Below are 24,118 nucleotides of genomic sequence, written 5' to 3'. Positions count from 1 at the left end.
GTTTTGCTTTTCATCATTCCCATATACATTGTGGCTTGTGTGCAACTCTTTATCCTATTGTATAGTTATGATTTTTGAGTCTTGCACCATGTTCACACCATTGGTGTTTCACTCCCAGGGTAGTGACCGGGACTGTGGCAGCTGACCTCCAGGACAGGTGACGGACTCAGGTAAGGGAACAGGTATCGGCAGGTACAGTCAGGTGGGTACAGACAAATATGGTGGGCACAGCAGGGACAGATAGGTAAGGGAAGGCATGCACAGGGTGACGGACACAGGGATAATGGGACAGGAGCTCAGGAACTTGACAACTAGCTAGCAGAAGACTATAATACTAACTAAAGTCGTTGTGCAGGCACCTCCCCTAATGGGAGGGTGCCTTAAATACATAGTGCTACTCAGCCATAGGCCGAGTGCACGTGCGTGCGCATGCCCTAAGCACACTTCTCAGAGACCTGGGCGGCATGCACAGGCCCCGAACGAGAGGGAGGCAGACAAGCACATGGGAAGCCGTGGGGTGGACGCAACCCGGCAGCGGTGGTGAGTAAGTCGGTGTCCCTGTAAGATTAAGGAATAACGTTTGGAACTCCATTCTATGTCTGAACTGGGTGCAAAAAACCTAAAAAACATCACTATGGGGAGATAAGGTATGCACACCAGTGACTATGGAAGGGGAATACATGGAATAGCAGAAACTGCTGTGTGAATACTGACATGAAAAATTCAATAGCTATTTGTAAGAATGAAATGTGAAAAATGGAACCTGCACTACTGCCATGAATATATGAATAAAGAGAAATTTAGCTACTGAATTGATCAATGCAGAAGAGCCCCAACACTACGCCAAAGTATTTCTCTACGTTGGGGTCCCTAGCTTGTGTGTGTCCTCTCATGCAGTTAAAAAACTTACCGTGTATGGGACGCTGAGACCCAGGCTGCTGTGTGAATACTGACATGAAAAATTCAATAGCTATTTGTAAGAATGAAATGTGAAAAATGGAACCTGCATTACTGCCATGAATATATGAATAAAGAGAAATTTAGCTACTGAATTGCTATTCCATGTATTCCCCTTCCATAGTCACTGGTGTGCATACCTTATCTCCCCATAGTGATGTTTTTTAGGTTTTTTGCACCCAGTTCAGACATAGAATGGAGTTCCAAACGTTATTCCTTAATGTTAGTAGTTTTTCGTTTGTGAACCCTCCCCATACACACCTATTGCCAATCCACATTATACGCATATATAGCCTGGGTCTCAGCGTCCCATACACGGTAAGTTTTTTAACTGCATGAGAGGACACACACAAGCTAGGGACCCCAACGTAGAGAAATACTTTGGCGTAGTGTTGGGGCTCTTCTGCATTGATCAATTCAGTAGCTAAATTTCTCTTTATTCATATATTCATGGCAGTAATGCAGGTTCCATTTTTCACATTTCATTCTTACAAATAGCTATTGAATTTTTCATGTCAGTATTCACACAGCAGTTTCTGCTATTCCATGTATTCCCCTTCCATAGTCACTGGTGTGCATACCTTATCTCCCCATGGTGTCCCTGTAAGGACGCCAACACTACACCGTGATCCAAATTGACAAGTATAAGTACCCAAAATACATCCGGATCCGTACCTATCTCGGTTGTAGCACCATGGAGAGCGCATACAGACTTGTGAACACTGCAGACATCCAGAGGGGAGGTATCATACTGTTTCTCTTCTGCTGCACCTCTATATAGAAGGACCATTATGACTTTGCTTGCAAAAAGAAACCATCAGGCGTCATTATCGTTCCAGTCATGTGTGCCGCCTCCTATAATGACCGCGTCCTTTAATCCACAGGATCTGAACTTTAACAGCTTCGAACAAATGTGCATCAACTACGCGAACGAATATCTACAGTACTTCTTCAATAAAATCGTGTTCAAAGAGGAGCAGGTGAGTGGCAGATCAGAGGTTCACATTTAAAGGTGTTCCACACTAATTCTGTACTCTACATATGGCCTGGGTATGCTATAAAAATAAATAGCACATACTTAGCTGTCATAGCGCTGACTATGTGTCCTACCTGTCTACTCTTCTACTTCTGTTAGCATATGACTGTTGTAGCTAATCAGCAGGACAGGAGACTGGTGGGGATCCCCGAAGCACTGAAGGATTGATACATACAGTACTTAGCTGTCAATCCCCTGCAGCTCTTTCATGACACTGACAGTGTGTCCTACCTGTCTACCCTTCTACTGCTGTCATTATGTGACTGCTGTAGCTAATCAGTGGGAGAGGAGACTGGTGGGGATCCCGAAAGCACTGAAGGATTGATAAGTGAATAGATGCTTGCACATACAGTACTTAGCTGTCAATCCCCTGCAGCTCTTTCATAACACTGACAGTGTGTCCTACCTGTCTACCCTTCTACTGCTGTCAGCATGTGACTGCTGTAGCTAATCAGTGGTAGAGGAGACTTGTGAGGATCCCCAGAGGACTGAAGGATTTATAAGTGAGTAAATGCTAGCACATAATTAGCTGTCAATCCCCCGCAGCTCCATCATAGTGCTGACAGTGTGTTTTACCTGTCTACCCTTCTATTGCTGTGAGAATATGATGGCTGTAGCTACACAGTGGGAGAGAAGACTGGTGGGGGGTCCCTAGAGAACTGAAGGATTGATAAGTGAGTAGATGCTAGCACATACTTAGCTGTCAATCCCCCGCAGCTCCTTCATAGTGCTGACAGTGTGTCCTACCTGTCTACCCTTCTACTGCTGTGAGTATATGATGGCTGTAGCTAAATAGGTGTGTGCTACCTGTTTATTCTTCTACTGCTGTTTGCATGTGACAGCTGTAGCAAATCAGTGGTAGAGGAGACTGGTGGGGGTCCCTGGAGCACTGAAGGATTGATAAGTGAGTAGATGCTAGCACATACTTAGCTGTCAATCCCCCGCAGCGCCTTCATAGCACTGACCGTGTGTCCTACCTGTTTATTTTTCTACTGCTGTAGCTAATCAGTGGTAGAGGAGACTGTTGGGGGTCCCCAGAGCACTGAAGGATTGATAAGTGAGTAGATGTTAGCACATACTTAGCTGTCAATCCCCCACAGCTCCTTCATAGCGCTGACCGTGTGTCCTACCTGTTTATTCTTCTACTGCTGTAGCTAATCAGTGGTAGAGGAGACTGGTGGGGATTCAGATGCTAGCACATACTTAGCTGTCAATCCCTCGCAGCTCCTTCATAGCACTGACCGTGTGACCTACCTGTTTATTCTTCTACTGCTGTAGCTAATCAGTGGTAGAGGAGACTAGTGGGGATCCCCAGAGCACTGAAGGATCGATAAGTGAGTAGATCCTAGCACATACTTAGCTGTCAATCCCCCGCAGCTCCTTGATAGCGCTGACAGTGTGTCCTACCTGTTTACCATTCTACTGCTGTCAGCATGTGACCACTGTAGATAATCAGTGGTGGAGGAGACTGGTGGGGTCCCGGAGGAGCAGCAGAGGATTGATAAGTGAGTAGATGCTAGCACATACTTAGCTGTCAATCCCCCGCAGCTCCATCATAGCGCTGACTGTGTGTCCTACCTGTTTACCATTCTGCTGCTGTCAGCATGTGACTGCTGTAGCTAATCAGTGGTGGAGGAGACTGGTGGGGACCCCGGAGGAGCAGCAGAGGATTGATAAGTGATTGATAAGTGAGTACATGCTATTTATTATTTTTTAAAGGACATATGCAAGAATCAAGAATGTGATGAAAAACTTTTTTAAAGGGGTACCCCACGAATTAGATAGAAAATACTCAATTGTTTATGTAACACTTCAGCATTCATCTGCTTCCCCTACAGGAGGAATACATCCGAGAGCAGATCGACTGGAGGGAAATTTCCTTTGTGGATAACCAGTCCTGTATAGATCTCATTTCTCAGAAGCCGTACGGGATCCTTCGGATCTTGGATGACCAGAGCGGATTCCCACAGGTAACGCTGCGTAATGTCATTTTACCAGGGTAAAGGATTATCTAGTTTTTATAGAACCAATAAAAGGTAAATAGTAGACAAGGGATCTATGAAGAAACCATAGCTGGGATGGATTGTTTAATGGGATCCATCACCTGCAATGGAAAGAATGGTCTACGTGGCCCCTCCATCGCAGGACCCTCCCGCACTGCGCCACCACGTACCACTTAGCTAAACCCATATCTAGCACTCACCTTTGTCTTTTAGGCCACAGATCACACCTTTCTCCAGAAGTGCCACTACCACCACGGCACCCACGAGCTGTACTGCAAGCCCAAGATGCCGCTCCCTGAATTCGGGATCAAGCACTTTGCAGGGAAGGTTACTTACCAGGTATGGCTCGTTTATCCCTGCACAATGGGGGCCATTTCATCATAGAAAGATCATTTTTTGTGTTTTTTTAGATACACAGCTTAGATACACAAAATAAGTATCACACATGATAGATTTGGAAGCCCTGAGACAGTAATATACATGAAGGGCTTAGATACACTAAGACTGTATCAAATACTATAGACCTTGATATAGGACAGTATCAGACATGATAGGCTTAGATACTCAAAAATGGTATCACACATCATAGATGCAGAAACACTAACAAGGTACAGGCTTAGATACACTGGGACAGTACCATACATTGTAAGCTTAGATTGAGACTGTATGAAATATGATAAGCTGACACTGTCCCATATTACAGGTTTAGATACTCTGAGACTGTATGATACGTGACAGGCTTAGATACAGCGAGACAGCTTGATTAGTGGAGATGCACAAAGAAAGTGTCAAACCTGGATACAGAATAATACATGATAGGTTATTCATGTGATAGGCTTAGATACTCTGGGACAACGTCATATATGATAGGCTTAGATGCATAGAGTCTGTATCATAGATAATAGACACAGATACTATGATATATTAGATATGGAAGGCTTAGATACACTGAGACAGCTCCAGACATGAATAATAATAATAATAATAATAATTTTATTCATTTATATAGCGCTATTAATTCCATAGCACTTTACATACATTGGCAACACTGTCCCCATTGGGGCTCACAATCTAGAGTCCCTATCTGTATGTCTTTGGAATCAAAAACTATTAACATTAAGCTTAGATACACTGAGACAGCTCCAGACATGAATAGGATCAAAAACTATTAAAATTAAGCTTAGATACACTGATACAGCATCACACATGGTAGGTTTAGATACACTGATATACCGTCACACATGATAGGCTTAAATACAGTGATGCAGTATCGCACATTATAGGCTTAGACACACTGATCCAGTATTGCACAGTATAGGCTTAGATACCCTGATGCAGCATCACACAGTATAGGCTTAGATATACTAATTCACTATCACACATTATAGGCTTAGATACACTGATGCAATATCATACATAATAAGCTTAGATACATTGATGCAGTATCACACAGTATAGGCTTGGATACACTGATGTAGTATCACACAGTATAGGCTTGGATACACTGATGCAGTATCACACAGTATAGGCTTGGATACACTGATGCAGTATCACACAGTATAGGCTTGGATACACTGATGTAGTATCACACAGTATAGGCTTAGATACACTTATGAACTATCACACAGTACAGGATTAGATACACTGATGCAGTATCACACAGTATAGGCTTAGATACACTTATGAACTATTACACAATATAGGATTAGATACACTGATGTAGTATCACACAGTATAGGATTAGATACACTGATGCAGTATCACACAGTATAGGATTAGATACACTGAGACAGCTCCAGACATGAATAGGATCAAATACTATTAAAATTAAGCTTAGATACACTGATACAGCATCACACATGGTAGGTTTAGATACACTGATATACCGTCACACATGATACGCTTAAATACAGTGATGAAGCATCGCACATTATAGGCTTAGACACACTGATCCAGTATTGCACAGTATAGGCTTAGATACCCTGATGCAGCATCACACAGTATAGGCTTAGATATACTGATTCACTATCACACATTATAGGCTTAGATACACTGATGCAATATCATACATGATAAGCTTAGATACATTGATGCAGTTACACACAGTATAGGCTTGGATACACTGATGCAGTATCACACAGTATAGGCTTGGATACACTGATGTAGTATCACACAGTATAGGCTTGGATACACTGATGCAGTATCACACAGTATAGGCTTAGATACACTTATGAACTATCACACAGTACAGGATTAGATACACTGATCCAGTATCACACAGTATAGGCTTAGATACACTGATGCAGTATCACACAGTATAGGATTAGATACACTGAGACAACTTCAGACATGAATAGGATCAAATACTATTAAAATTAAGCTTAGATACACTGATACAGCATCACACATGGTAGGTTTAGATACACTGATATACCGTCACACATGATACGCTTAAATACAGTGATGAAGCATCGCACATTATAGGCTTAGACACACTGATCCAGTATGAACTATCACACAGTACAGAATTAGATACACTGATGCAGTATCACATAGTATAGGCTTAGATACACTGATGCAGTATCACACAGTATAGGCTTAGATACACTTATGAACTATTACACAATATAGGATTAGATACACTGATGTAGTATCACACAGTATAGGATTAGATACACTGATGCAGTATCACACAGTATAGGATTAGATACACTGATGCAGTATCACACAGTATAGGCTTATATACACTTATGAACTATCACACAGTATAGGATTGGATACACTGATGTAGTATCACACATTATAGGCTTATATACACGTATGAAGTATCACACAGTATAGGATTAGATACACTGATGCAGTATCACACAGAATAGGCTTATATACACTAATGAACTGTCACACAGTATAGGCTTAGATACATTTGCATTGCTGAATGCTATCCCTGGATATTGCTCTATGGCATATTAATGCTATCCCTGGATCTTTATGATATACTAGAAGGTGGCCCGATTCTACGCATCGGGTATTCTAGAATTTACGTATTGTGTAGTTCATGTATGATTTTTGTTATATATATATATATATATATATATATATATATAGATGTTGTTGTGTGTAGTTACCAAGTGTTTGTGTAGGGGCTGTACATGTTCTGGGTGTTGTCTGGGTGTGACGGGGGGTGAGAGCGGTGTTGTATGTGTGTTGCGTGTGTTGCGTTGTTTGTGGAGCGCTGTGTGTCTGTAGCGTTGTGTGTGTGTTGCGCGGTTTGTGTGTGTGTGGTGTGTTTTGGGGGGAGGTATGTTTTGTGCAATGTGTGTGTTGTGCGGTATGTGCGTATATTTGTGTGTGCCGCGGTGTTTGTGTGTTGGGTGTTGTGTGTGTGCAGCGTTGTCTGTGTGTGTGGGTGTCTGTGTAGGGCAGTTGTTTGTGGTTCCCAGTGTGTGTGTGTGGTGTGTTGTGCAGTGCGCGCGCGTGTGTGTGTGTGTGTGTGTTGGGGGGAGGTGCGCACTCCCAAACGCGCTCCATCCCCCATGCAGCGCACTCCCCATCGTGCTCCATCCCCCATGCAGCGCACTCCCCATCGTGCTCCATCCCCTATGCTGCGCACCCCCCATCGTGCTCCATCTCCCATGCTGCGCACTCCCAAACGTGCTCCATCCGCCATGCTGCGCACTCCCAAACGTGCTCCATCCGCCATGCTGCGCACTCCCAAACGTGCTCCATCCGCCATACTCCGCACTCCCCATCGTGCTCCATCCCCGATGCTGCGCACCCCCCCATCATGCTCCATCCCCGATGCTGCGCACCCCCCATCGTGCTCCATCCCCCATGCTGCACCAGCATCAGCCTCTCTGCCCCCAGCATCAGCTTCTCTGCCCCCAGCATCAGCCTCTCTCCTCCCAGCATCAGCCTCTCTCCTCCCAGCATCAGCCTCTCTCATCCTAGCATCAGCCTCTCTCCTCCCAGCATCAGCCTCTCCTCTCTGTCCCCAGCATCAGCCTCTCTCCTCCCAGCCTTCCCCAGCATCAGCCTCTCTCCTCCCAGCCTCCCTCCTCCCACCCTCCCCCAGCATCAGCCTCCCTCTCCCAGCCTCCCCCAGCATCAGCCTCCCCCAGCATCAGCCTCTCTTCTCTCAGCCTACCTCTCCCAGCCTCGCTCCTCCCAGCCTCCCTCAGCATCAGCCTCCCTCTCCCAGCCTCCCCAAGCATCAGCCTCCACCAGCATCAGCCTCTCTCCTTCCAGCCTCCCCCAGCATCAGCCTCCGCCAGCATCAGCCTCTCTCCTTCCAGCCTCCTCCAGCATCAGCCTCCCTCTCCCAGCCTTCCCCAGGATCAGCCTCTCTCCTCCCAGCCTCCGTCCTCCCAGCCTTCCCCAGCATCAGCTTTCCCCTCCCAGCCTCCCTCAGCATCAGCCTTCCCCAGCATCAGCCTCTCTCCTCCCAGCCTCAGCCTCCCTCCTTCCAGCCTCCCCCAGCATCAGCCTCTCTCCTTCCAGCCTCCCTCAGCATCAGCCTCCCCTTCCCAGCCTTCCCAAGGATCAGCCTCTCTCCTCCCAGCCTCCCCCTCCCAGCCTCCCTCAGCATCAGCCTTCCGCTCCCAGTCTCCCCCAGCATCAGCCTCCCCAAGCATCAGCCTCCACCAGCATCAGCCTCTCTCATCCCAGCATCAGCCTCTCTCCTCCCAGCATCAGCCTCTCCTCTCTGTCCCCAGCATCAGCCTCTCTCCTCCCAGCCTTCCCCAGCATCAGCCTCTCTCCTCCCAGCCTCCCCCAGCATCAGCCTCCCCCAGCATCAGCCTCTCTTCTTCCAGCCTCCCCCAGCATCAGCCTCTCTCCTTCCAGCCTCCCCCAGCATCAGCCTCCCTCTCCCAGCCTTCCCCAGGATCAGCCTCTCTCCTCCCAGCCTCCGTCCTCCCAGCCTTCCCCAGCATCAGCTTTCCCCTCCCAGCCTCCCTCAGCATCAGCCTTCCCCAGCATCAGCCTCTCTCCTCCCAGCCTCAGCCTCTCTCCTTTCAGCCTCCCCCAGCATCAGCCTCTCTCCTTCCAGCCTCCCTCAGCATCAGCCTCCCCTTCCCAGCCTTCCCCAGGATCAGCCTCTCTCCTCCCAGCCTCCTTCCTCCCAGCCTCCCCCTCCCAGCCTCCTTCAGCATCAGCCTTCCCCTCCCAGTCTCCCCCAGCATCAGCCTCCCCCTCCCAGCCTTCCCCATGATCAGCCTCTCTGCTCCCAGCCTCCTCCAGCACGCCGTGCTCCTCTGCCGACACTCACACACCCGATCGCATCCACTCACACACACCCGATCGCATCCACTCACACACACCCGATCGCATCCACTCACACACACCCGATCGCATCCACTCACACACACCCGATCGCATCCACTCACACACACCCGATCGCATCCACTCACACACACCCGATCGCATCCACTCACACACACCCGATCGCATCCACTCACACACCCCCGATCGCATCCACTCACACACACCCGATCGCATCCACTCACACACACCCGATCGCATACACTCACACACACCCGATCGCATACACTCACACACACCCGATCGCATACACTCACACACACAGACACTGACGATATCGCACATACGCGCTCACACTCAAAACATCCGGAGATACCACATGCCTCTGGCCATGTGATCCTCCGTCAGGTCCTGGAAGGTCACAACAGCACAGTATCGAGGCCGAGAAGCAAGCGATATCGCCGGATGCTGTGAGTGTGTGGATGCGATGTGAGGTGTGTGTGAGGTGTGTGTGAGAGTGAGTGTGATCTGATGTGTGTGTATGTTTGTGTGTGTGCTGTTATGTGTGTGCGTGTGGATCTTCCGCCGCAGCAGGACCTTGATGCGCTTGTAACCATGCGAGCATGGTTACCAACGTATCCACACCACTCCCGTGCGAGCGGGGGCCGGGGTGGGGGGGGGGGGGGTTGGGTGGGGGGAGTACAGTACTCACCTCCGTGACAGCCGTGTCAGTTCGGGGAATGCGCGGGGGGAGGGAGGGGGCGGGGCCAGAGCTAGCGTGCAGTGCGTGAGGGAGGCGGGGCGTGGCCGAATTGCCAATGCCTGCAGGGTGCCGTGGCGAGAGGCCAATCTGTGGGGGGGCGGAGCCTGGGCGAGCGGCTGGCCAATCCGTGTGGGGGCGCAGCCTGGGCGAGCGGCCAATCCGTGTGGGGGGGCGGGGCCATGGCGAGCCCAGCGGCCAATCAGCTTTGTGTCACCGTAAGGACACAATTTTGGAGCATGACAGACAGACAGATAGACAGACAGATAGACAGACAGACAGACAGACAGACAGAATAAGGCAATTATATATATAGATAAGGATTATGTCTTTGTCTCCTAACTTCAGGTCCACAAATTTTTGGATAAAAATTACGACCAAGTGAGGCAGGACGTCCTGGACCTTTTTGTAAACAGTAAAATTAAGGTAAGGATATTCTGATAAATGTCATCATCATGTGAACTGTCTCCGATGGGTAAAACATCAGAGGCATGAAGCCGGAATTGGAAATTAATTAGATAAAAAATAGGACTATTCTGATTGATCCCAGGTTTCGCTTTCTTCGCTTCTTCAGGTGGTGGCCAATCTGTTTTTCAGCCACGCTCAGGTGCTGGCTCAGCAGAAAAGCATGATGGGTAAAAGCAGTACCATGACACGCAAGATCAAAGCCCAAACTGTAGCCGCAAAATTCCAGCAATCTCTGCTGGAACTGGTGGAGAAGATGGAGAGGTATGAAGCAGTGGTGTCACCTGTGGGGTTAGTGAGCAGCTAACGGACTTCCCCTTTAAGATTCCAGCTTTCTGCTGCAAAATGCAATATTTACCAGGGTCCATTTATGGCAGCGCTATCCTCTTAGGCATCAAGGCCCAAGTGCAGCTGCAGCCTCTGAATCCTCAGAAGATAGGACCACCAAGATGGCACCAGGCCTATCACACAGGGTATCCCATCAAGTCCTTGTGCCCCCTTCTTTACGCACCCCAATTTCTCAAAATATGCATAGGCCGACACCAAACACTTATAAACCATTCTTAAGCTATCCTCAGTGGCACAGTCCTCACACTGTATAGCAGTTTTAGCTCCTTAGCACAGAGGGAGCACTATAATCACAGGTGAATCGCATTCCCCATCTAAGATTTATATGTCTATTCCTTACAGGTGCAATCCGTTTTTTGTCCGATGCCTCAAACCTAACAGCAAAAAGGTGAGCGAAATCTGTTGATTGTGGAAAAATGTTTCAGAAACATTGGTATAAATGATCCTATTATTGTTTTAAACTGTTTAAATGCTGCCTGGAGCCTGTGAGTCCTGCTTCCCCCGCCCACTCATAGAGAAAGCCTGTGAGTCCTGCTTCCCCCGCCCACTCATAGAGAAAGCCTGTGAGTCCTGCTTCCCCCGCCCACTCATAGAGAAAGCCTGTGAGTCCTGCTTCCCCCGCCCACTCATAGAGAAAGCCTGTGAGTCCTGCTTCCCCCGCCCACTCATAGAGAAAGCCTGTGAGTCCTGCTTACCCCTCCCCCTCATAGAGAAAGCCTGTGAGTCCTGCTTCCCCCTCCCACTCATAGAGAAAGCCTGTGAATCCTGCTCCCCCTCCCCCTCATAGAGAAAGCCTGTGAGTCCTGCTTACTCCTCCCACTCATAGAAAAAGCCTGTGAGTCCTGCTTACCCCTCCCACCCATAGAGAAAGCCTGTGAGCCCTGCTTCTCCCTCTCACTCATAGAGAAAGCCTGTGAGCCCTGCTTCTCCCTCTCACTCATAGAGAAAGCCTGTGAGTCCTACTTACCCCTCCCCCTCATAGAGAAAGCCTGTGAGCCCTGCTTCTCCCTCTCACTCATAGAGAAAGCCTGTGAGCCCTGCTTCTCCCTCTCACTCATAGAGAAAGCCTGTGAGTCCTGCTTACCTCTCCCACTCATAGAGAAAGCCTGTGAGTCCTGCTTCTCCCTCCCACTCATAGAGAAAGCCTGTGAGTCCTGCTTCCCCCGCCCACTCATAGAGAAAGCCTGTGAGTCCTGCTTCCCCCGCCCACTCATAGAGAAAGCCTGTGAGTCCTGCTTACCCCTCCCCCTCATAGAGAAAGCCTGTGAGTCCTGCTTACTCCTCCCACTCATAGAAAAAGCCTGTGAGTCCTGCTTACTCTTCTCACTCATAGAGAAAGCCTGTGAGTCCTGCTTCCCCCACCCACTCATAGAGAAAGCCTGTGAGTCCTGCTTCCCCCTCCCACTCATAGAGAAAGCCTGTGAGTCCTGCTTCCCCCTCCCACCCATAGAGAAAGCCTGTGAGTCCTGCTTCCTCCTCCCACTCATAGAGAAAGCCTGTGAGTCCTGCTTACCCCTCACAACCATAGAGAAAGCCTGTGAGTCCTGCTTCCCCCTCTCACTCATAGAGAAAGCCTGTGAGTCCTGCTTCTCCCTCCCACTCATAGAGAAAGCCTGTGAGTCCTGCTTCCCCCTCTCACTCATAGAGAAAGCCTGTGAGTCCTGCTTCTCCCTCCCACTCATAGAGAAAGCCTGTGAGTCCTGCTTCTCCCTCCCACTCATAGAGAAAGCCTGTGAGTCCTGCTTCTCCCTCCCACTCATAGAGAAAGCCTGTGAGTCCTGCTTCCCCCACCCACTCATAGAGAAAGCCTGTGAGTCCTGCTTCTCCCTCCCACTCATAGAGAAAGCCTGTGAGTCCTGCTTCCCCCACCCACTCATAGAGAAAGCCTGTGAGTCCTGCTTACTCCTCCCACTCATAGAGAAAGCCTGTGAGTCCTGCTTACTCCTCCCACTCATAGAGAAAGCCTGTGAGTCCTGCTTACTCCTCCCACTCATAGAGAAAGCCTGTGAGTCCTGCTTACTCCTCCCACTCATAGAGAAAGCCTGTGAGTCCTGCTTACTCCTCCCACTCATAGAGAAAGCCTGTGAGTCCTGCTTACTCCTCCCACTCATAGAGAAAGCCTGTGAGTCCTGTTGCCTTCACAGACCTATTGATACCATTCCATTTATGAGTTTGTATCCTGGAAAAGAGCTGTCCCTCTGTATGGGTGGGTGAGGGGTGTCAGATCCAACACTGAGGATGGTTTATCCTATTAAAACTTGGAAATCCCCTTTAAGCTAACGTGCACAGTAGAAATCTATCCCTGCAGTATGTCATGTGTATATAGACTCCTGCACAGCTCTGCTCCCTCCTAGGAGCCTGGCCTGTTTGAACCTGACATTGTGACCAGTCAGCTGAAGTATTCCGGTATTCTAGAAACCATCAGAATCCGCAAAGAAGGCTTTCCTGTACGGATTCCCTTCCACATCTTCCTCAGCAGGTAAGGAGGTATTCAAGGGTGGAAAGGGGTGGTCTGAACAAGCAAATGTGCATGTTGCTAAAATCCTCTCAAATTGAGGAATTCCATAGTTTATTGTTCATTGCGTAGATTACCGACCACCTCTGCAGTCTACCAGAGGTGGCCAGTTTCCTAAGCAATGAGTGCGCGCTTGTAAGTGCTGCTCTGCAACTGGCCGGATTGTACGTCTGTGATGCTGCAGGGACAAAACTGCCTCCGTCAGCAGCCACAAAGCAAATATCTAACCATGTATCTCATCTCCAGGTATCGCTGTGTCATGGACCTCGGACGTAATATCCGTGCGGATGGCGCTATATGTGTCACTGTGCTAAGGAAACTATGTCCTTCTGCTCACCCCACCATGTACTGCATCGGAGTGAGCAAGGTGAATATATATGACTTTTTGCTTTTATTCCTACCTATTATACTTACCGATGGTACGAGCCATGGGCACAAACCTGCAGAAGTTGATCTTACACTATTTAGCCCCCCTCATCTATTAACCCCATTAGCCCCTCCTTGTGCAGTAGCCCCTCCTCATCTAATAGCTCCTCCTCATCTATTAACCCCTCCTCATTTATGAGCCGCTCCTCATCTATTAGCCCCTCTTCATCTACTAGTTGCCCCTTGTGTATAATCTCCTCCTCATCCATTAACCCCTCCTCATTTATTAGCCACTGCTCATCTATTAGCGTTTACTCATATATTAGCACCGCTTGATCTGTTAGTCCCTCCTTATATATAAGCCCCTCCTTGTGTATAATCCCCTCCTTGTGTATAAGCCCCGCCTCATTTGTTAGCCCCTCCTCATCTATTTGCCCATCCTCATTTATTAGCCCCTCCTCATCTGTTAGCCCGTCCTCATCTATTAGCCCATCCTCATTTATTAGCCCCTCCTCATCTATTAATTCCTCCTCATTTATTAGCCCCTTCCTATCTATTAGCCCCTACTCATCTATTAGCCCCTCCTCATCAATTAGCTCCTCCTCATCTAATAGCCCCGCCTCATCTATTAGCCCCTCCTCATCTATTAGCCCCTCCTCATCTAATAGCCCCTCCTCATCTATTAGCCCCTCCTCATCTATTATCCCCTCCTCATCTAATAGCCCCTCCTAATTTATTAGCCCCTCCTCATCTATTAGCCCCTCCTCATCTAATAGCCCTTCCTCATCTATTAGCCCCTCCTCATCTATTAGCCCCTCCTCATCTAATAGCCCCTCCTCATCTAATAGCCCTTCCTCATCTAATAGCCCCTCGACATCTAATAGCCCCTCCGCATCTAATAGCCCCTCCTCATCTAATAGCCCCTCCTCATCTATTAGCCCCTCCTCATCTAATAGCCCCTCGACATCTAATAGCCCCTCCTCATCTAATAGCCCCTCCTCATCTAATAGCCCCTCCACATCTAATAGCCCCTCCACATCTATTAGCCCCTCCACATCTAATAGCCCCTCCTCATCTAATAGCCCCTCCACATCTAATAGCCCCTCCTCATCTAATAGCCCCTCCTCATCTATTAGCCCCTCCTCATTTATTAGCCCCTCCACATCTATTACCCCCCCCTCATCTAATAGCCCCTCCACATCTAATAGCCCCTACACATCTAATAGCCCCTCCTCATCTATTAGCCCCTCCTCATTTATTAGCCCCTCCACATCTATTAGCCCCTCCTCATCTATTAGCCCCTCCTCATCTATTAGCCCCTCCTCATCTATTAGACCCTCCTCATCTATTAGCCCCTCCTCATCTATTAGACCCTCCTCATCTATTAGCCCCTCCTCATCTTTTAACCCCTCCTCATTTATTAGCCCCTCCTCATCTATTAGCCCCTCCTTATCTATTAGCCCCTCCTCATCTATTAGCCCCTCCTCATCTATTAGCCCCTCCTTATCTATTAGCCCCTCCTCATCTATTAGCTCCTCCTCATCTATTAGCCCCTCCTCATCTATTAGCCCCTCCTCATCTATTAGCCCCTCCTCATCTATTAGCCCCTCCTCACCTAATAGCCCCTCCTCATCTAATAGCCCCTCCACATCTAATAGCCCCTCCTCATCTATTAGCCCCTCCTCATTTATTAGCCCCTCCACATCTATTAGCCCCTCCTCATCTATTAGCCCCTCCTCATCTATTAGCCCCTCCTCATTTATTAGCCCCTCCTCATCTATTAGCCCCTCCTCATTTATTAGCCCCTCCTCATTTATTAGCCCCTCCTCATCTATTAGCCCCTCCTCATCTATTAGCCCCTCCTCATTTATTAGCCCCTCCTCATCTATTAGCCCCTCCTCATCTATTAGCCCCTCCTTATCTATTAGCCCCTCCTCATCTATTAGCCCCTCCTCATCTATTAGCCCCTCCTCATCTATTAGCCCCTCCTTATCTATTAGCCCCTCCTCATCTATTAGCCCCTCCTCATCTATTAGCCCCTCCTCTTCTATTAGCCCCTCCTCATCTATTAGCCCCTCCTCATCTTTTAACCCCTCCTCATCTATTAGCCCCTCCTCCTCTCTTGAGATTCTTAGACCTTTTTTTCCTTGAAATGCAATTCGTCTCTCGGAAGGAAATCTGTCTCCAGAGTTCCCACCAAAATGCACCTCTCTGTACACGGCTGTTTTTGGGGTTCTTGCTCCTTACTAAATATTTGACTCATATTTTAGGAAATATTGAAATAGCAATGTCCTATAATAATATTGCAGAAGTGATAGTGAGAATAGTAAGTGCATATGTAGGGAATCAAATAAAAATAATAAATAAATAAATCTTTATTTTTATATAGCGCTAACATATTCCGCAGCGATTTACATACATCAGGAACACTGTCCCCATTGGGGCTCACAATCTAGAGTCCCTATCTGTATGTCTTTGGAGTGTGGGAGGGAAACCGGAGACCCCGGAGGAAACCCACGCAAACACGGGGAGAACATACAAACTCCTTGCAGAATACACGATGCCGGTGCCTTCCCCGCACACAGATCATCACATGCTACATTTTCCATCCGTTCTTTTATCCATTTCAGCTCTTTATGAAGGAGAATCTCTACCAGCAGCTGGAGAGCAAACGCGACCAGCTGATGAACAAGGCGGCCGTCACTCTTCAGCGCTACGGACGCGGCTACCTGACCCGCAAGCGTTACCGGACCCTCCGATACAGGATTATTCAGCTGCAGGCTCTGGCTCGTGGCTACCTGGCAAGGTACAAAAACTCTACTATACGTACATAGCAGATAATCATACAATGGATTTCAGCTTTCAAGACACTGTACCTATTTCTATAAGGGCGCTCGTATAATAGGGGCAGCCCGTGCCTTTGCTATAGAACCCCTTGGGGCAAGGGGCTTAGTTCAGGTTTAGCTTGGTTAAGGGCAAGCTGAAAAGATCGGGCAAGACCCGTCCAACAACGGAGAATGGAGGATGACTATTACCCCAAATGGGGGCATGTAAGCTTATAATCCAATGCATGGACGGGGCCCGACTGTAAATTGTTATAGAGCCCCATCGTCTCTTTGTGTGGCCACTACATTTGCACACACCTATATGAGGGTAAACACATCATTACTAGAGTGCTTTTCTTTTGTCTTTTTTTATTTACTAGCTGTAGTACCCGACATTGCCCAGGATAGTAACTAATCTCTCTCTCTCACTCTCTCTCCTACTCTACCACTTTCCCTCTCTCCTACTCTCCCTCTCTCCTACTCTACCACTTTCCCTCTCTCCTACTCTCCCTCTCTCCTACTCTACCACTTTCCCTCTCTCCTACTCTCCCTCTCTCCTACTCTACCACTTTCCCTCTCTCCTACTCTCCCTCTCTCCTTCTCTCCCTCTCTCCTACTCTCCCTCTCTCCTACTATCCCTCTCTCCTACTCTCCCTCTCTCCTACTCTCCTCTCTCCTACTCTACCACTTTCCCTCTCTCCTACTCTCCCTCTCTCCTACTCTCCCTCTCTCCTACTCTCCCTCTCTCCTACTCTCCTCTCTCCTGCTCTACCACTCTCCCTCTCTCCTACTCTCCCTCTCTCCTACTCTCCTCTCTCCTACTCTCCCTCTCTCCTACTCTCCCTCTCTCCTACTCTACCACTTTCCCTCTCTCCTACTCACCCTCTCTCGTACTCCATCACTTTCCCTCTCTCCTACTCTCCCTCTCTCCTACTCTCCCTCTCTCCTACTCCCCTCTCTCCTACTCTCCCTCTCTCCTACTCTACCACTTTCCCTCTCTCCTACTCTCCCTCTCTCCTACTCTACCACTTTCCCTCTCTCCTACTCTCCCTCCCTCCTACTCTACCACTTTCCCTCTCTCCTACTCCCCCTCTCTCCTACTCTACCACTTTCCCTCTCTCCTACTCCCCCTCTCTCCTACTCTACCACTCTCCCTCTCTCCTACTCTCCCTCTCTCCTACTCTACCACTTTCCCTCTCTCCTACTCTCCCTCTCTCCTACTCTACCACTTTCCCTCTCTCCTACTCTCCCTCTCTCCTACTCTACCACTTTCCCTCTCTCCTACTCTCCCTCCCTCCTACTCTACCACTTTCCCTCTCTCCTACTCCCCCTCTCTCCTACGCTACCACTTTCTCTCTCTCCTACTCTCCCTCTCTCCTACTCTACCACTTTTTCTCTCTCCTACTCCCCTCTCTCCTACTCTACCACTTTCCCTCTCTCCTACTCTCCCTCTCTCCTACTCTACCACTTTCCCTCTCTCCTACTTTCCCTCTCTCCTACTCTACCACTTTCCCTCTCTCCTACTCTCCCTCTCTCCTACTCTACCACTTTCTCTCTCTCCTACTCTCCCTCTCTCCTACTCTAACCACTTTCCCTCTCTCCTACTCTACCACTTTCTCTCTCTCCTACTCACCCTCTCTCGTACTCCACCACTTTCCCTCTCTCCTACTCTCCCTCTCTCCTACTCCCCTCTCTCCTACTCTCCCTCTCTCCTACTCTACCACTTTCCCTCTCTCCTACTCTCCCTCTCGCCTACTCTACTACTCTCCCTCTCTCCTACTTTCCCTCTCTCCTACTCTACCACTTTCTCTCTCTCCTACTCTCCCTCTCTCGTACTCTACGACTTTCCCTCTCTCCTACTCTCCCTCTCTCCTACTCTACTACTCTCCCTCTCTCCTACTCTCCCTCTCTTCCACTCTCCCTCTCTCCTACTCTCCCACTCTTCCACTCTCCCTCTCTCCTACGCTCCCACTCTCCTACTCTACCACTTTCTCTCTCTCCTACTCTCCCTCTCTCCTACTCTACCATTTTCTCTCTCTCCTACTCTCCCTCTCTCCTACTCTACCACTTTCTCTCTCTCCTACTCTCCCTCTCTCCTACTCTACCACTTTCCCTCTCTCCTACTCTCCCTCTCTCCTACTCTACCACTTTCCCTCTCTCCTACTCTCCCTCTCTCCGACTCTACCACTTTCCCTCTCTCCTACTCTACCACTTTCTCTCTCTCCTACTCACCCTCTCTCGTACTCCACCACTTTCCCTCTCTCCTACTCTCCCTCTCTCCTACTCTCCCTCTCTCCTACTCCCCTCTCTCCTACTCTCCCTCTCTCCTACTCTACCACTTTCCCTCTCTCCTACTCTCCCTCTCGCCTACTCTACTACTCTCCCTCTCTCCTACTCCCCTCTCTCCTACTCTCCCTCTCTCCTACTCTACCACTTTCCCTCTCTCCTACTTTCCCTCTCTCCTACTCTACCACTTTCTCTCTCTCCTACTCTCCCTCTCTCGTACTCTACGACTTTCCCTCTCTCCTACTCTCCCTCTCTCCTACTCTACTACTCTCCCTCTCTCCTACTCTCCCACTCTTCCACTCTCCCTCTCTCCTACTCTCCCACTCTCCTACTCTAGCTCTCTCCCTTTTTATCCCACTCTTCCTCTTTCCTACTTCCCCCTCACCCTCTCTCCAACTTTCCCTCTCTCCCTCTCGCCAACTCTCCCTCTTTCTCCCACTCTTTTTCTCTCCCACTCTCCCTCTTTCTCTCACTCTTTTTCTCTCCCACTCTCCCTCTTTCTCCCACTCTTTTTCTCTCCCACTCTCCCTCTTTCTCTCACTCTTTTTCTCTCCCACTCTCCCTCTTTCTCTCACTCTTTTTCTCTCCCACTTTCCCTCTTTCTCCCACTCTTTTTCTCTCCCACTCTCTCTCTTTCTCTCACTCTTTTTCTCTCCCACTTTCCCTCTTTCTCCCACTCTTTTTTCTCCCACTCTCCCTCTTTCTCCCACTCCTTTTCTCTCCCACTCTCCCTCTTTCTCCCACTCTTTTTCTCTCCTACTCTCCCTCTTTCTCTCACTCTTTTTCTCTCCCACTTTCCCTCTTTCTCCCACTCTTTTTCTCTCCCACTCTCCCTCTTTCTCCCACTCTTTTTCTCTCCCACTCTCCCTCTTTCTCTCACTCTTTTTCTCTCCCACTTTCCCTCTTTCTCCCACTCTTTTTCTCTCCCACTCTCCCTCTTTCTCCCACTCTTTTTCTCTCCCACTCTCCCTCTTTCTCCCACTTTCCCTCTCTGCCTCTTTCTCCCACTCTTCCTCTCTCCTACTCACCCACTCTCCCCCTTTCTCCCACTCTCCCTCTCTCCTACTCTCCCTCTCTCCTACTCTCCCTCTTTTTGCCACTTTTCCTCTTCCACTCTCCCACTCTCCCTCTCTATCCCTCTCTATCTCTCTCTCCCTCTCTCCCACTCCCCGTCTCACCTTCGAATTCATATTAACTGACACATATGCTGTCTTATACTAAGAACGTCCTTCGTTGCCTACAGCAACTGATCAGACCTATTCATGACCTGTAGTAAAATAAAAGCATAGCTGATAAATATCAAGGCTAACTGTCAAAATAGCCAATATATTACGTCACACATCCAAACAGTAAGCAAACGGGACTTTTTTGGTGAATAACTGTAAAGTGCAGGGTTAAAATTTCCCCTCAAAACATAGTCTATGATGTTCCCTTATTCAAATGGGGTGTCTGTACAAAATTTTATGATTGTAAATGCGACTGTGCGGATTCCTTTAGTGGACACACATACATACAGTACACACACACACACACACACTCAGTTATATATACAGATATATAGATTTTGCTTTTTGTTTATTTATTTATATTTATGTGACTTTTTTTTTCTTTCTTCAAGGCGTAGGTTTCACAACTGGAGAAAGAGCATGCTGAAATTTCGAGCTTTGGTCCACATGTACGTGAATCGGAGAAGATTCCTGAGGGTAAGACACCATTACTGTCAGTCACCTTAATGCTTTATTGCTGTGGTCCAACCTTGGATAAATCCATCATTTATGACAATGAGGGTTCTTCGTTCTTGGAGAAAAAGGTGCCCAGGCATGTGGGACAATCTCCATACGTCTGCAATATCACGGGTGGTTGTTGTGATGACCCCAGGAGGGGCGCAAAATAGAAATCCTTCCTTTATACATTTTCTTCCTTTCTTTGTCGCTCTATTGGGAGACCCAGACAATTGGGTGTATAGCTACTGCCTCCGGAGGCCACACAAAGTATTACACTTAAAAGTGTAAGGCCCCTCCCCTTCTGGCTATACACCCCCCGTGGGATCACGGGCTCCTCAGTTTTCATGCTTTGTGCGAAGGAGGCTAACATCCACGCATAGCTCCACTGTTTAGTCAGCAGTAGCTGCTGACTATATCGGATGGAAGAAAAGAGGGCCCATACTAGGGCCCCCAGCATGCTCCCTTCTCACCCCACTTTTGTTGGCGGTGTTTGTTAAGGTTGAGGTACCCATTGCGGGTACGCAGGCTGGAGCCCACATGCTGCTTTCCTTCCCCATCCCCTTAGGGCTCTGGGTGAAGTGGGATCCTATCGGTCTCCAAGCACAGGAGACCGTGCTCCGTCCACAGCCCCTGGGAATCTGCTGGACGTGGAGATGAGTATCGTCAGGGACAGGGCCCTGCTACATTAAGGTACTCTGGGTCCCCGTACAGATCGCGCACACACACCAGCATTGCTGGGTGTGTTAGTGCGCCGGGGACAGCAGCGCGGCGCGCTGGTGCTTTACTCACTGCAGCTTTGCTGAGTGAGTTTCTGTATTAGGAACTGCCGCGCCGGCCGCTGCTGGCGGTTTTTTACACTGCGGTGCGGCTGGGACTTGTGGTGCGCCGGGGACTTCTGCGCTGGCCGTGCTTATACGACGGCCGCGCTTATAAATCGAGTCCCCGGCTTTTGCGGCCTAGTTCCGTTTCGTTCCCGCCCCCAGGCCTGCCAGTCAGGGGAAGGGCGGGACGCTGGTCAGAACGTCAGCGCCGAGGGCTGGAGTCTGCTTAGCATACTCCAACCCCCCTCACTAGGCACAGTGGGACGCTAGTTTCCCGCACTTTGTCTGGGGCACGCCCACGGCCCGCCCCTCTTCACAGGACGCCGGCAGCCATTCCTGTTTGCAGTCTGAGTGGAGAGGGGACACGAGCTCTGGGAGATCCAGGCACGGGATTCTGGCGGTCACACACCCGCTTTTCAGCGGGCGGTAAGCAGCCCTCGAGGGCTTACCCCACTAGTGCCGCAGTGTTCATTTGTACTTTATGCTTGTATGCTATACATTGCATTGTACGGTCGCTATTCTTGGCTATATACCCTCCTAGATTGCTAGACAACAGCATGTCGTCCGCAAAAAGCAAAGGGGCCAAGACACAGGCTTTCTATGCTACTTGTACCGCATGTAAGGCTATTCTACCGGCAGGTGCCACTGACCCCCATTGTGTGCAATGTTCGGCCCCTGTAGCACTTGCTCAGCCGGGGCCTCTGCTAGAGGTGGCCCAAGGAGAACCACCTGTGAACACTGTCCAGGTGGCAGGGACGGAGTTTGCAGTTTTTGCTGATAAACTGTCGGTGACTATGTCTAAAATCCTTGAGACTTTGCAGTCCAGACCGGTAACTCAGACCATGGGCACTGTTGATTCAATGCTCCCTGGTTCCCCTCTTTTGGAACACATCCGTGCTCCGGGGGGGGTCCCATGCATCCCGGGGTGATGGCTCTGACACGGACGACAGTCCCAGACAGCCTAAGCGAGCTCGCTATGAGCGGCCCTCGACTTCATCACACTGGTCAGGGTCCCAGCAGGAGGACTCTCTGTGTGATGAGGCGGAGGTAGCTGATCAGGATTCTGATCCTGAGACCGCTCTCAATCTGGATACACCTGATGGGGACGCAATGGTGAATGATCTCATAGCGTCCATCAATAAAATGTTGGATATTTCTCCCACAGCTCCTCCAGTGGAGGAGTCAGCTTCACAGCAGGAGAAATTCCATTTCAGGTATCCTAAGCGTAAATTGAGTACTTTTCTGGACCACTCTGACTTTAGAGAGTCAGTCCAGAAACACCACGCTTATCCAGATAAGCGTTTCTCCAAACGTCTTAAGGATACACGTTATCCCTTTCCCCCTGACGTGGTCAAAGGCTGGACCCAGTGTCCAAAGGTGGATCCCCCAATCTCCAGGCTTGCGGCTAGATCCATAGTTGCAGTGGAAGATGGGGCTTCACTTAAAGATACCACTGACAGACAGATGGAGCTCTGGTTGAAATCCATCTATGAAGCTATCGGCGCGTCGTTTGCTCCAGCATTCGCAGCCGTATGGGCACTCCAAGCTATTTCAGCTGGTTTGGCGCAGATTGACACTGTCACACGTACATCTGTTCCGCAAGTAGCGTCCGTAACCTCTCAAATGTCTGCATTTGCGTCTTACGCTATTAATGCTGTCCTGGACTCTACAAGCCGTACGGCAGTGGCGTCCGCCAACTCCGTGGTTTTACGCAGAGCATTGTGGTTAAGGGAATGGAAGGCAGATTCTGCTTCCAAGAAGTGCTTAACCAGTTTGCCATTTTCTGGTGACAGACTGTTTGGGGAGAGATTGGATGAAATCATTAAACAGTCCAAGGGTAAGGATTCATCCTTACCTCAGCCCAGACCAAATAAACCCCAACAGAGGAAGGGACAGTCGAGGTTTCGGTCCTTTCGAGGCTCGGGCAGGTCCCAATTCTCCTCGTCCAAAAGGACTCAAAAGGATCAGAGGAGCTCAGATTCTTGGCGGGCCCAGTCACGCCCAAAGAAAGCAGCCGGAGGAACCGCTACCAAAGCGGCTTCCTCATGACTTTCGGCCTCCTCTCTCCGCATCCTCGGTCGGTGGCAGGCTCTCCCGCTTTGGCGACATTTGGCTGCCACATGTCAAGGACCGTTGGGTGAGAGACATTCTGTCTCACGGGTACAGGATAGAGTTCAGTTCTCGTCCTCCAACTCGATTCTTCAGAACTTCTCCGCCTCCCGGCCGAGCCAATGCTCTTCTGCAGGCGGTGTGCTCTTTAAAGGCAGAAGGAGTGGTGATCCCTGTTCCTCTTCAGGAGCAAGGTCACGGTTTTTACTCCAATTTGTTTGTGGTGCCAAAAAAGGACGGGTCTTTCCGTCCTGTTCTGGACCTAAAACTGCTCAACAAGCATGTGAAAACCAGGCGGTTCCGGATGGAATCCCTCCGCTCCGTCATCGCCTCAATGTCTCAAGGAGATTTCCTAGCATCAATAGACATCAAAGATGCTTATCTCCACGTGCCGATTGCTCCAGAACACCAGCGTTTTCTACGCTTCGTTTTAGGAGACGAACACCTTCAGTTCGTAGCCCTGCCTTTCGGTCTGGCGACAGCCCCAAGGGTCTTCACCAAGGTCATGGCAGCAGTAGTAGCAGTCCTGCACTCTCAGGGTCACTCTGTGATCCCTTACTTGGACGAGCTACTTGTCAAGGCACCCTCTCAAGAGGCATGCCAACACAGCCTGAACGTTGCGCTGGAGACTCTCCAGAGTTTCG

At 49.2% G+C, this 24,118-nt stretch overlaps 1 protein-coding gene across 1 annotated transcript in view; it reads left to right on the top strand.

Annotated features, from left to right (window-relative positions):
- MYO15A (myosin XVA) overlaps window positions 1-24,118 on the top strand; it is a 123,215-nt gene that overhangs the window by 33,855 nt on the left and 65,242 nt on the right. The window contains exons 14-23 of the mRNA XM_075319461.1: window positions 1,842-1,937; window positions 3,832-3,963; window positions 4,210-4,335; window positions 10,364-10,441; window positions 10,590-10,744; window positions 11,171-11,216; window positions 13,183-13,307; window positions 13,590-13,710; window positions 16,340-16,515; window positions 20,439-20,523. Of these exons, the coding sequence (XP_075175576.1) occupies window positions 1,842-1,937; window positions 3,832-3,963; window positions 4,210-4,335; window positions 10,364-10,441; window positions 10,590-10,744; window positions 11,171-11,216; window positions 13,183-13,307; window positions 13,590-13,710; window positions 16,340-16,515; window positions 20,439-20,523 (1,140 nt within the window). The remainder of the gene's footprint in view (window positions 1-1,841; window positions 1,938-3,831; window positions 3,964-4,209; window positions 4,336-10,363; window positions 10,442-10,589; window positions 10,745-11,170; window positions 11,217-13,182; window positions 13,308-13,589; window positions 13,711-16,339; window positions 16,516-20,438; window positions 20,524-24,118) is intronic.

This window comes from Anomaloglossus baeobatrachus, chromosome 7 (assembly GCF_048569485.1).
Source record: "Anomaloglossus baeobatrachus isolate aAnoBae1 chromosome 7, aAnoBae1.hap1, whole genome shotgun sequence".
NCBI lineage: Eukaryota > Metazoa > Chordata > Amphibia > Anura > Aromobatidae > Anomaloglossus > Anomaloglossus baeobatrachus.
The sequence above is the reverse complement of the archived record's forward strand: the minus strand, read 5'-3'. Positions and strand labels throughout refer to the sequence as shown.